Genomic DNA, 14,725 nt, shown 5'->3' on the forward strand with positions numbered 1-14,725 from the left:
GAGTGATGAATACACAATCTGCTTCAGTGAAATCACATCAGGTAAAAGTTTAAGAAATCAAGTTTCAGACTCCCGAATTTTCCACGTAGGCAAAAGTATCTGTAACTATCGAGTAAGGACAGGAAGAGAAGTTGTTTTGTCTCCTCTGTGCTGTTCAGAGGATGGAGTGAGTTGGAACAGATCTCAAATTCTGGTTGAGCAAAAGCATGGAAAAGAAACTTGTTAAAAACAAGGTATTTTTAAATGGACACTTAACAGACAACAATGATAGATTAAAACTCCTGAAGTGTCCTTTTCAGAGGAGCTTGATAGTATCCTGAACAGTTGACATGTCTCCCCTGTCACAATGCCAAACCTCCTTCTGCCAAAAATAGGTCATAACCTACATTTCTAAACTTCTCAAATAACCCTTAGGAGGGTCTACCACAAAAAACAAGCCCAGCTGGAGCTGCGACTGGAGTCTCGCATGCACACAGTTTTGAAATGGGCTAACAGCTACTTGAAGTTTCAAAGGTTACAGATTTATGTCTAATTAAAAGAGTTCAATACTAGAAACATCAGCTCAACAGGTTTATTTTTCCTGCAGATTTAATCAAAAAGGTTTTTATGACTCAAGCTTTCTTATACTGAGAATCTGCATTAGAGCATAAAGCTCGTCATTCTAGACTTACTGTCTGATTTGCATCAATTTAATACACACCATATCCAGTACACCCTCTATGCTTTAAAGGGAAACAATCCTTTACCTTTAGATCAGAGAAAAACATATTTACCTATTTTGATGCGTATGCCACTGACACTTGACTTCCTGCGACTGGCATAAGACAACAAAATATTCTGTGGTTTAAGATCCCTATGAATGATTCCTTTGCTGTGCAGAATACGCATAGCTGCTGCAATCTGCTGGAGGAACACTCGGATGGTGTCTTCACTAAGAGTTCCTTTAGCTGGAAATAACATACACATCAGCAGATGAGAAAATAAATATCATTATCTTTGGGCAAAAAGCAATAAACTTCACAGTGATCAACTGTGAAAACAATTAATGCAATCAAATCATAGTGAATTACATTCAGAACAATCCAGTCTCCAGTATTTTTCTACAAATGTATGTAATCTCAACAATGTATCGATCTCCATAGTTTTACACTAGCTCCAGCACTCTGAATTATCTGTTTTTACCGTAGTTTATTTAACTTGGTAACATAATAACTATAAAACTTCTCAATCAGCATTAAATCCTAAACTCGCTAAAAAGACAAAGAAACCAAGAAAACAAAAGAACTTCACAGTTTGGAACATTAAATGTATCCACAATCATGTTACAACCTGAAGCCATAAAACCTGTTTTTAAACAAATTGTTATGGGGATGCAGGTAACACCTCTGCTCAAAAATTTCATCTGTGATAAAATTTATTTCAAAGGGAAAAAAAAAAGATGTACTTTCAAAACTCTCTTGAGAAGGTAATGTCTCATTCTGCAGTCTGAAAAAAGTACTGAACGCAGGAGCTGGATTATACTGTATGAGTCTTTCCAAGGATTTTAGTGGGAAGTGAATTAGGCTTTTAATATACACAGTTACCATAACAATAGCTGTTCACAAAAAGATTCTTTCAACATACTGAGATACAAAGGCAAGCAGAAGAATATTTTCATCATGAAAAATATGAAGATTAATGTCTCTGCTCAAAATTTTGTTTGTAATAAGACTCCATTTGTCATGATTCTGTAACTTGTCTTCACTTTGGGCAGAGCCATGCTGAAGGGTAAAATCTCTCCTAAACCAGAACTGCCTCTCTGCAGAAAGCATAATTATATAAGTAATTCAGTATTTTTAAGTTCACATCTTAGAAAAGAAAGCAGGTGGAATCAAAACACTGGGAGCAGCCCCCAAAATACAACTTTAGAAATAGAAACCCACACATTTTTCAGCATGGTTTTTACTTATGGTTCACTGCATCTTCTCCCTCATTTACAAATAAGGGAATGTTACATTCAACCATTTTGAAAGCAGTGGCAAAAAGCATTTTCTATCTGTGCTTTGTTTTATTCACCTTCATTGCTACTTTGTGGGTTTTCTTTTCAACTATGAGTGGCATTTAAAAACACTGGGAAATACTTTTAAACAAATGCAAAACCTTATGTCTTCCTGCAGCTTCAAAATTTAGTTTCCAAGTTCCCAGGGTATCATACAAACACACAACAAGCAGCACTCTGCTGCTGACCTTGACTGGAGACAGAATACAACACTCAAGGGATTCTTGGTGAATTCAATTACTGTTTTAAAGAGGGTACTCTAAAATCACACCAGGGTGAACACGCATTGTGGAATTACAGATATTCCATGAACAGAAAAATATTTAAACCACAAGCAAAAAAAAAAAAAATCTCAGAGAAACACCAGTGGATTACAGGAATACAGAACATAAACATGTAATGCAGTAGCTTCTTAACAGGGAAATACAGTAACCAGTTACCTTGTAAGTAATCTGCCAAATCCCCACCATTGCAGTACTGTTAAAAAGAAAGACTTTTATTCAAAACACAAGAACTGAAATACTTGCTATGTAATTTTTAACTTTTCACAAAAATTAGAAGATTTCTAGCTCTTTGCCTCAAGATTGTTTTTCTCAATTATTTGTAATTAATAATTTCAGGTGTAACAGTTCATCAATACTTGCAATATCATAAAATGAAATTGAATAATTTATGGAACAAACACTGCTGATAAATTTAGTAGTGCATAGAAAATTAATAATCCAGTTTTTAGAATTGCTTGCTTTAACAACTCATGGTTATTTTGCAGCTGTGCAAAAAAGGAGTTTTGTCTAAAAATCATCTTCAAAATCAGCCAGAAAGAAACACAGACATTAACACATACCTCCATTACCAGAAAGACGGAATTGGGCATTTCCTAAAAGAGAAGGAGAATAAATCCCATGTAAGAATGTCACAAGACAAAGCCTTCAGTACCTGCATTAACTAAGTGGAACATGAGATTTTTCAATCAACTGAGACACCTTACGTTACAGACACCCTTTTAGCAAATAGGTACGTTCCCCACCATTAAATATTTCACATTTTCAAAAGCATTAGTATGCGTAAAAACATCACCAGGCAATATCCGGAAGACTAAAGCTATCATTTCAAGAGCATCCTGCAGTATGTAACGTGAGTTTCCACTGTGCCTCACTCCCTTAGCCTTCAACTGCCTTGGAGTGCTCCATCAACACAACCGCTGTTAAGAGCCCTTACAAATAAACAAACTTTCTCTATCAGACATCACTGACATCAGTCACTAACGGGACAGTAATATTTAGTCCCAAATATACTGGACAGAATTACAAGCTGTAAGCAAAACAATTTGGCTATGACAATCAGCTTTCTAAGGAGGAATTCCAAAGTTATGTTCCCCACTTCAGGTAAAACAAGCGTTGGTTCTGCCATCCGACAAGCCAAAGGTCAGTCAGCAATCACAGAGCAGTTAACTCTCTGGAATACACCGATTCCCAAACACTATTTTGTAGGATAATTAATTCAGGAATCATACATTCTGTAAAGTATCTCTCTCAGCAAGTCACTAGCAGAAGCATGTCCCTGCATTGGACCTAAATGCCTTATGGCAAAGGTGCGATTTGCTATGGCAGTCCTACTGAGATTTTCCAAAGCACTGACCTCCTTTGACCTATTCACAACTTGAATTCCCTCTCATGTAACTGGGCAAGAGTTACTGAAAGACAGATTAGCTAACTGTACATTATCTACACACTCCCCAGAAATGCAGTAAAAACGTCCGTGCTTAAACCCGACTGTCACAAGAACATTAATCTTTTTTACAAATATTTATTTTGTGTGAGGGAAGAAAGAGCCTACCTGTCTATACCAATAATCAACATTGTTTTCCACAAAGTCTCCCACATAAAATAGTTTTGTTGTGCCTACAAAGGTGAAGACACTCAGAGATCTTTTATAAAGTAAAAGCATTTTTTCCCTCTGAGCTGATTAAGACTGAAAGGAAAAGAACACAAAGAGAACTAGAAGCAAACATAAGGCAAGTATAGAATAAACAGGATGGCTTTAGTTACATAGTGTGTTACCTCCCTTCCACTTTAAAAATAAACTTAAATAAAGGTTGACAGTTTGTGGGAAAATATGTTTTTAAGACAGTTGAAGGAAAAGAGTGAGATGGCATACCAGACAAGGCCAGGCATATGCCCCAGTTGGAAGCAGAACTGCAGACAGTCTGGCTGTATTTTGCTAAACTAGTGTCAAAAAAAAAAGTCAAAAGGGACATTGCATGGCAAAACAAAAGCTGTGAGCTTAGCCACCTTTCTCAGTGCTGGTATTAAAACTTCAGCACATGTTCAAATTAACCATACTGGCAAGGACTACCACAAGAATGCCGTTTTCAAGGGCTCACTACACTAGGAAGCTAGCTCAGGCTAGGAAGCTTTAAAAATAAAAATAAAGTAAAAATGGGCCTATGGGCCCCACGGTAGGGAAATCAGCTACCCTAAACATCAAACACAGCACAGAGCACATGGGTGGTATGACCCATTAAAGCTGATTTCCACCAATCCATCACAGATACAGATATCCACTACAGATAACCGCAGTGAGTACAGTTCAAGATGAACCCCCATGTTTTAAGGCTAATTCAAGACTGTATTAGGCTGCTTCACTTGCTGGAAACATTTAGTTTAGCCACCCTCGTCTGTGTTACAGAAATGCATTTGAGGTTGATTCCAGCTCCAAACATCGAGCACATTACAGATTTGTTTACATTTGGAAATCAGCTTCAAAGAAAGCAAGTTTCTAGGAACATTAGTCAAATCTGTTGGGAATGAAAGGCAAACTCCAACCAATATAGAATATTAAAGCAGCAGTTAGATCACGTTTCAGCAAATCACAATTGTTCAATGCTTCTGTAACAGCTGTGGCCAACATGAACCATAATTTGCAATGCTAGAAATGCCTCAAAACCTAAGTACATACATTAAAGCAAAAAAAAAGATAAGTAATTACTTGCTCCATAAATTACTGAAAATACATAATAATAAATGTTATTTCTTTCTACATTGTTCCTCTGCAGCAACATCTTCCAAGACAGAAACTCACTTTCTTTCAGGAACCCCAAGGATGCCAAACAGCAACTCTGAGACCCCAGTTTATCAAACTGAAAATTCTGCCAAGTGAGGATCTCTTCACTTAAAGGATGACTGTGACGTGTAAAAGAACAACACAGCTAAGAAGCCTGGAAACTGTCTGTTGTCCAGTGACAAGAAAGAAGCTCAGCTAGTGGATTTCCACCCGAACATAGCAATCCCATGAATCAGAAATAGATGTTCCACGGCGTCAGCGCCTCCACTACACAACACACTCTGTACAAAACCAGCAGCTTATGGCAGTATGTAATGCTCAGCTCATGACAGACATTTATTCATCACAGAACTAAGAGAATGTGTTTTCTGGATTCCCTTGGAAACAAAGTCCCTTCAGATGAAACTGCTCCCTTCAGAAACACTGAGCTGATGGTTTGTCCTGCTGTAGCAGCCCTCACCTGTTTAAAGTCATTCCTACAGACTACACTAGATTTCCCTCAAATACCATTACTCCTCTTTTTCTGACTGACATTCTCAATTAGTAATGATCAAAAAAGTCAATGGGTTAAAGTCATAGTAAGAAGTAGAGGGTGTTTCTTTACTGTAGGTTGGATAATCCTTTCTTATTAAATCAGCAGAGCAGATTAGAGGTTTCACAAAGAGTTTTTCCCAGACTGGTCAAAAGTCATATCTAATTCCTACTGCAGAAGTAATATTTTGCACAGTACTGGTACCAAGCTCCCCACCTGCGTCCCGTCCCAATTTTAACCCATAACCAAACACTTCGATATCCCACCAATGCAAGCCTTAGTTCCAAACAGCTGAAGTTGCTCATCCCTTCACGGTTGCTCATATTTTGCATCACAATTCTTGGCCAGCCTGACTGGGAATGTGATCTCCATTTTGGGAATACATTCAGAAAACACAAGTCAATTCTGTAGACACATTTTTCCCTTCTAAATTATTTTGCTGAAAAATAAAGCCATCTCTATGATCAGTCTCTAGACTTGTGATTTCTGTTGACTTGGTAAGCAAAGTGCTCAAAAAAGAAGATTAGTAAACCAGCATGTTTCAGATCTAACATTTAGGAATAAAGCTGACCTAGCAAGTTATTTTAAACTGCTTCTTGAAACAGATAACAAAGCTTTCAAAAATTTACACTGACATATAGACCATAAAGTTACTGCAGCTGGAGTTTTTCTGGCCTATGCTTCTACCTAGAAAAATAATCAAGCAAAACAAATGTATGCTGTGTTGCAACAATTACAGAACAGTTTAGCCCAGCATGCCTTGCTTTGTTGCTTAAAGTTTTCTTGGCAAAAACCTACTTTTGCTCCTTCTTATTCTGAATCTAGGTCTTACTTGCAGGTTGCAGTAGAAGATAGCAAAGGTTAACAGGAAACCAGTTTACAATTCTGAAAGCTAACAGATAAACCTCCGAAAAAGAGATTAAGAGGCAATGTATTTGCCAAAACTTGCTGTGTTTTAATCCCAGACTTCCAACAGTTGTCTCAGGGGATGTGAAGTTCCAACCCAAATCACAGACTCAGCACAGTAGTTCCATTTAAAAGACATTAATTGAAAAAGAAGTCAAAACACCCATGGTTACTTCTGACAGCTGTTGCTAGAACTCTAGCGTATTGGCAGAAACATACCCTAGATTTCTTTTGGGTTAGGAAATCCTCCTTTAGAACAAGCTGAAAGTCTGCAAACTCTTAATGAGCTGCCAAAGCAGAAACTGTGGCGAAGAAACAGTTACTACGTTTTTGCTCAAAGTTTATAGATTCTGTTTAGCTGCCATTTATGATTGGACTCCCAAGAGCATGAGATTTAACCTGACAGCTTGTGCACTGCTATTATCTGATTAATTTTCTGATATGTTAATTTGTGCTATATTTGCTTTAATTTTTTAGCCAGGAATACACCCCTCATTTTTTCTGAGCATTAAATACATTTGGCAAAAGTCCTAATGATTTAGTGAAAAAAAGGACTGGTGCAGATCTTTTTAAGGCTGTTTCTTACTGTATTACAGACACTCTTGTTTTGCTTTGCGAGTGCACCACAGCAGCTTCTAACATGTTCAGCTCCTATCACATCTAAAGGACTGAACATTTTGTTAGTTCTGACTAAATGTTAAGTCTCAGCCTAAATGTCAGTTGACATGTGCCTGTAGGATTCAAATAGCGTGCATGCTGCCAATTATTCACATAAAAGAGCAATCAGCCATGGAGAAATGTACCACAATAGCCGTATCACTCATTTTCTGTTACGTGAAATGCTCTACTTAACTAATATATATGGGAGGTAGTCAAAGAGAATGGCTTGCTGCACAACACAAAGGAAAGACAAAGCTATTCACAGCACACCAAACATTTACCACGCTTGCATACTTGAAGATCTTCTGAAACAGTTTTGAAACACAAATTATAGCATTTAGGCACAGCAGGTAAACTAAGGACTATGTAGTAACTCCAAGTCTTTGGTTCTGTGGGCCAAAACAAATTTTAACTGGTTGCCCCTAACCTTCAACGCCTACACTGGCGTCACTCCTTGCAGTCCAATGTTGTCATAACCAACCTTCCAGTCAGCATCAGCTGCCAGGTAGTATTTCAAAACCTTTACAATTTCTACAGGGCAGGATTTTTCTTTTTATCTGAACACTTCTCTGGATGGCATGTTTTCATATGACTATTTCCACACACAGTGAGGATGTGTACTGACAAAGGCCTTAATCAAGGAGCTGAGGGGAAAAAATAAAGATATTGAGACATCCTCATTCAAAAGTCGACAGTTCAGAAACAGCTATGACGAGAGCATGGAGGCAATCAAAGCTGAGAGACACCAAGGTCAAGAGCACACACGAGAACGCTTGAAGCAACCGCCTCAAGAAACATATGCAATCCTACCAGATCAACTGGAGTCCTTGGGTAAGCCAAACAGCAAGATTTAATTCCCACTGGTAAAACAACAAGTATAGATAAACATGGCTCCTTCCATAAGCATCCCTAGTAAGAACTCATGGGCACTTCTGTACAAGTAAAGGCTGAGGTGTAGGTGCCAGAAGGACCACTGGCTTTGTTCCCACTAGCTTTCACTGCTTTCAAGGACAGCAGAAGCAGCTGCAGTTATTTTGTCCGCTATGTACCAACAAGCTAAGACAAGAAACAATTTCTGTTCAGATACTGTTTCTCCAGTAACACACTACAAATTAGTTCTCCCTAAACTACTGTTCAAATAGCAAACTTCAGACTCCATACAGTGAAGACATTAATTCATTCTTCTAAAACGCTATCTCCAAGATACATTACAGGCTTTCATTCTGATGGCTGACATTCTAAAGAGGTTTTGAATTAAATTATTCGCTAAAACAGGCACTGTCTGGCACTATGTAGGAGATTAGTTCTACTCAGCACACACTTGGGATCATGAACTGCACAAAACTGTAAATTCATGTCCTAAATATAGCACATTCCAAATAACTTACTGATACCTCCAGACTTCAGTATAATACTTTATCCGAGGACCTCAATGTACTTTCTGCTGGTGAGTTAGAGGTTATTTTAGACTCCTTTCGCTTTTGAGTAACAGTGGGCTCCATTTCCCCAATTAATATGATCCAAGACTGTCTGATCCTCTATTCAGGATGAATGACATCCCACAGCAACACCATGGGAAAAGAGCTGCATTCTTATACCATTTTAGAGATGCAAGAAGTTTTTTTTATTCTTGAAAGAAAGAATACCAAACTCCTGCCCAAGAAGAGAAGTAAAAAATGTCACCGCAGGTTATGTCTTGCTATACATCTATTATATTCTCAGGGTTTTTTTAAGCATTTTACATCATGAAAAATTAATTTCACATTTAGATATGAGCTGCATATGGTTATTTTTCAGAGCCCTACTACTGCAAAACATTTGCCTGTCACAGATGGAGAGTTCATATTTAAGTATCTCCACAAATACTTTCAGTCTTAGAACCATTGGTCTCCACGCCCTGGCGTGTGCAGATCCCCACCTTCTGAGATGGCACAAACAAGAACGGTGTGCTCTGCTGACAGAAAATGCTTAACTGCAGATCAAACCTGCCAGTGTTACATGTAACCACCTTATGGAAATCAGGGGCAATTATCGTGCTGGCAACAGAACAAAAGATTTTCATGCCGACTAACGTACATACAACATTAACGGCACACCAATTCACTTGGGCGTGCCTCCAGATGAATGGACATTTCTAGCAATTTAATTCAGTGGACCCTATACCTACTAAGTAACATATCAAAATGGTGTTCACAGGAGCTGAAGAAACAGCGGTGTAGAAGGTTTTAAAATGTTCATGAGCAGAATGGCTCACAAGTTCTCCTTGGATCTAATTAAAACCTTAATGGTGTATGTATCTTTATTACACTGACTTGTGTGACTGGTCACAGATCACGCAACAGGAACACAACCATAAAGGAACAGAGATGAAAGAGAAGGATTCTACCTACCTCCTGTGGAAACAATTCCAAATGAAGCCTTTTGCAATACGTAAAATAATAACTACCCTTTCATTCTCAAACTTAAAAGATATATTCCAAATTGCTATGCAGGGATACAAATTTAATCTCAAAGTACTACCATTAAGTACAAGTGATTTCCTTTAATATTATGAGATGTAAAAATATTTATTGTTCATTGCTATGAATTTACACTTTTTTTCCCCACCTAGTTTTGCCACTTACATTGCTCACCATCTTTTCTATCTGAAAACTCGGTACAACAATCAGTTCTTGGATTATACAGCTAAATGGTCTGCCAACCAGTGCATCTGAAACATGAGCCATTTTCTTATTTCAAGATGTCTAAGGTTAAGAAAAACTCCAGACCAACAGAACTATAAAAATAAAACAGACTCCCAGTCACACTGAGAACTTCCTACTGTGACACAGACTCCGCTGGCTCCAGCACTGAGGAAAAAAAAATAGCTTCTGTAACTTAAAAATTGTTTGAAATCCTGAAGTCTTATCTGCTGTACTGTATCACTACGTTCACAAAACTCTGGCAAACAAAAAGGGCAGCACATGCTAGAACATGAAAAGCTACAGAAAATTAGTAGGTGTAACAGCCTACTGGACATGTGAATGCCTTGCATAGTGTTCGTTCTTGCTGGGTTATAAATTAATGTAATCATACAAGTTAATGATGTGTAATATTTCACAAACATAGCCTGGTGCAAAAAGGGAAAAGCTTATTTGTGCGAGTGTCACATTCTTTAGACCATATTTTGCAAAGCAATTTTTTCTATAGAAGCATCATCATACTGCCAAGCTTTATGTTTGCCATGAATGTATTTGAAATATATCCAAGGCATGAGACGCAGGTTTTCCCTTCTTTTTGCTTTAACTGTTCATAGTATTTAAACACAATAGTCAGTGACAAGCAGAAACACCCCCTTCTCAAATGGAGAATCATTCAAGAGGTCCTGTCACTCTAAGGGCACCCTTTCCTGTGGCAGAACAGAAAAGCATACAAGGTATGTTTTTAAATAATCTTTAGGTAAAGAAACCATAGACAAGCATATGGCTGTGTCTTCTCTTCCCTTGTGGATGTTCTGTGCATAAATCAAAAGCAGCAAGAGCCTCTCCAAGGCTTAGAAGACACAAAATATTAAATTATCAAAATATATATCTAGTCAACTACCCTCAGGTTGAGCTGCAAAGCTCAGTAAGTAATCTTCACATATAAACAACTGTAAATGATAAATCTGAAATTCAGCTGCTTACTCACACACCAACGCCCTCAGTCAACAATTCCAGTTTCTTTTAAGATGTCTGGATATACTAAATTTAGGATGCTGAGAGATTATTTCCACTTAGCAATTCTCTCTTCAAGAAGCACAAGAGGCTATACTTTCCCTCTCAGAGCAGCTAGTATCATTCAAAAGGCAGAGTTCTGAAGCCAAGAGCTAGGAAAAGGAGTCTATATATCCAAATGGGAAGTTTTTGATGCACAGTCTGTTACTACATGAACCCCATCACTTTGTACCAAAAGTCAAAGAGAAATTAGTACATGTCCTGCAGAGCTACACACAATAAAACCTGAGCCTGCCTAGTGTATATCCTGTGAAAACAGATTTCTGTAGCTACACAGATACACATCTACACGTAAGCTGAAAACCTTGTAGGATGCAAATGTGCAAAAGACAGAATACGTTGAAGAACGTCAAAATGTCTATTTTGCATTATTTTAACTATGCAGTGCCCCAAGGGTGGTTCTTAATAATTTTTTCATAAATGTAACTCTGTATTTAAGATTAGAATTGAGCCCAGGAGATAAATGTATAGTTCTTATTCAAGCAGAACAAATGGCTGCATAACCTACATCACATCATATTTAGCTTTACTCAATGCTTGCAGGCCTTACGACACAAAAGATGTACTTCCTACTAAGTAGAATACAGTTTTCTAGCCTATTTAGAGTATTAAGTCCTTCACCTTATCAGGCAGAGTCCTGGGAATGAAAAGAGGAAGACAATTTGAAGCAATTTAATACTTATTTCTCCTACTTGAAAAGATCCAAATGTCTGCTTGGCTTTTACACTTTATCCTATCCTTTTGACCACAGGCAACAGCAATATATACATGCGTGATCGTGGTCTTCTACTTCATTCAGTTCTTCCTCACCGTGACACAGGGCTATACAATACAATTCTTTGTTACAGATCAAAGATGCTGCTCCTTTTCCACAACAGAGTATTTTAAGTTATGTTGACTTAACGTCACTTGCTTCATCCATTCAGATCAACTCCTACCAGTACATTTTCCTGCAGGTGTGTTCAGCCATTATCCACAACACCCACTTTCCAATTAAATTATAGGGCCATGGAAACAAGGCTAATTCCAGAGAATAGTTACTGCCACCGACAGAGCTCCCAGCTGATGCTTTTTCTCTGGAGACAGGACCAGACTACACAAACAGCCTCTGCAGAGGTTCTTGGGCTGCCACTTGCCCCTGCTGCCTGGAAGTAAACCATATTCCTCACGGCTTTCTATCCCAACTGTGCATCCTGCTTATTAAAAAGAGCCAGTACAAAATAAATGCATAGGGTAATAAAGATGAGAGAACTCCCCTGGCACTGCTAGGGAACTGGATCTCTTTTTCTAAATACTGAACTGATGATAGCAACAAAATATATGGCCATTCAAAATTTTCTACTCAGTATACAAACATATGCATTGTATTTTCATAAATAAATTTTAATGAAGAAAAAGGCATCAAAATCTATTTTACCTGGACATCATAGAGAGCTACAATATTCTCATGCTGAAGTTCCTGTAAAACAAAATATTTGTATTAGGGAAATAGCCTGTTGTTGTTGTTATTTTAAATTTAATACGCCAGGTGATAATCAAAAACAACCAAATTTTATAAAGAAAGGTAGTATCTTTTTTAGACCATCTGATGGAATTTGGAGGAAATCCCAGCTATTTAGACAATATTTACAGGAATAGGAAATTAGGCAATATCTTCATAGGTCATAAAAACATTTGGTTCCAGAATTATTTTCTATGTCTTGTTACAGAAAGTACTACAGCACAAGATCCTTTAATGAGCACTGAAAACTGACTAAATTTAATTTTACAGTCTCACACAATTTCTTGCTTAGCAGAGTAACCAACTACACTATTTTCAAGTCAACCTTTTTTTACAATAAAACGGATATCAACCAAACAACACCAAATAAAACTCACAGGACAGCTCATGTAATTATTTTTAACTGCTCAGAAAAGCATCTGTCTTTGCTAAGTACTTGCAGCACACTAATATACCCAACACTACAATTTCTGGTATATAATAAATATACTAGAACATAATATGTATATAGTAGTAAATAAAATAGTGATGTAGTTCAAGAAGCTTGGAAACACAGAAAGAAAGCAGCACTAATTATTACTGCAAAGCTATGTAAAGTGAGATGTGAAGTTCAGAGCACGGGCAATGCTAAGAGACCATCCAAGGAGACATTTCTGTAAAAAGGCATCAAAAAACTAAATCATGCTCTGTTTTATTCCCTTCATTATAGCCACACTACACATTTTAAGTCAATTAATGCAACTCAGAAGTAGGAAGACTGCTTCAGGAATCGAATTCAGCATGCTGATTTTAGCTTTCTAGGCATCTTTGAGCAAAGAAGATGAAGAAGATCAAAGACTGATGTTTTACCCTAAGCTATGACTTTTGTCGTACGCACTGCTTGGGAAAGGTGCCACATTAGCCATCCTGAAGGACAAAGTTTTCTACACATGCCATAAGCAAAGCACAGAGACTGGTTCTACAATTTTTCACTTTTAACTACAAAAGCATGCCCATAAACAGTTCTGAACCATTTCCAGAGTTAAAAAAGTATATTTTTCTTTTTTTTTTTTTTCTTGGTCTTTTTAGTTCTGGATTCCTCCTGGAACTAACAAAGAAACAAAAGGCAAAATAGCAATTACTGTGATACTACCCATGACCCAGAATGAACCAGGTCAAAAGTCCCTTTTCCTTTTCAGGTAAAGCAGCTTTAAAAATCACTGCAAATTAACATACCTTTAAGATTTTTATTTCTTTTCCAAGTAGGATTTGCGACTTTGACAAGTTCTTTTTGTTAATACTCTTTATGGCTACTTCCCAATCAGTTTTCTGGAAACAAACAAACAAAAATGTACTGTCAGTTATATTTTTTTTTTAAACATCCCCTAACAAATATCTAGTAAAGCACTGGAGAAAAAGTTGCCAGATCACCCCTACTCTACCCACCAGTGATTACTACATCACATGACACCATCAAGAACTATTTCATTCCACAATAGCTCAGACAGCTATTAAAATCCAGCTGCAGCTACATTGCATTTTCATGGATTCAAAAGCATTTTTTTAAAAAAAAGAAGTAATCATATCCCATTTATTTCTTGGTAGTGGTGCTATGCATCTGCTTTTTAGTCCTCTCTCAATGATCAAGTTACTTTTACTCTCCTTTAAGGACTTCCCATTTTCAGCCTTCTTATGCTCTACAGCTGAAAATTGCACAAGAAAACATCTGGGTTTTTTAAGCAAACTTATATATTGCCTATTTATATATTCTCTAAAAATAAATTGCTCATTTATTTATACGGTGGAAGCATCTCCAATAGCCTTTAAAGCTTCTCTTTTCCTTTCCCCCTTTCTTTTTTTAACCCCAAAATCACTGCATCGTGCCTCTCGAAGTTGCGAGTGCTACCCTAATGGTCCAAAAGGATAAATCTGAAGAGCTGTTTTCTGGAAAGCAGGGCACTTCAGGCACCAACACCAGAATAAACTCTCACAGCATCAAGAAACCATAACGTTAACTATGAATATCCGCGGCGACGAGCAAGCCACGCCAGGAAACCAGACACCTCCGAATTTAAGAAATCTTCAGCCAGTCCCAAAGGAGACAATTTTCCATGAGATCCCTCGTTATCCAGCGAGATAAACATGACCCTCCCGACAAACAAAGGGCTCAGCCTCCCGTACAGCTGCAACTCTCCACTCGCCGTTATGGCAGGGAGCTACCAAACAGCAGCGAGGAAGGTGGGAGCGCAGGCAGCTTGCTGGTTTTTTAGGGGAGGTGGAGGGGGGAAAAA

The 14,725-nt window shown here is 37.7% G+C and overlaps 1 protein-coding gene across 1 annotated transcript in view; it reads right to left on the minus strand.

Annotated features, from left to right (window-relative positions):
• ULK2 (unc-51 like autophagy activating kinase 2) overlaps window positions 1–14,725 on the minus strand; it is a 41,892-nt gene that overhangs the window by 25,311 nt on the left and 1,856 nt on the right. The window contains exons 2-6 of the mRNA XM_035889611.1: window positions 13,671–13,763; window positions 12,372–12,413; window positions 2,883–2,915; window positions 2,479–2,515; window positions 774–947 (exon numbers count right to left, since the gene is read on the minus strand). Of these exons, the coding sequence (XP_035745504.1) occupies window positions 774–947; window positions 2,479–2,515; window positions 2,883–2,915; window positions 12,372–12,413; window positions 13,671–13,763 (379 nt within the window). The remainder of the gene's footprint in view (window positions 1–773; window positions 948–2,478; window positions 2,516–2,882; window positions 2,916–12,371; window positions 12,414–13,670; window positions 13,764–14,725) is intronic.

This window comes from Egretta garzetta, unplaced genomic scaffold, assembly GCF_000687185.1.
Source record: "Egretta garzetta isolate BGI_Z169 unplaced genomic scaffold, ASM68718v1 scaffold112, whole genome shotgun sequence".
In the NCBI taxonomy this organism is placed as follows: Eukaryota; Metazoa; Chordata; class Aves; order Pelecaniformes; family Ardeidae; genus Egretta; species Egretta garzetta.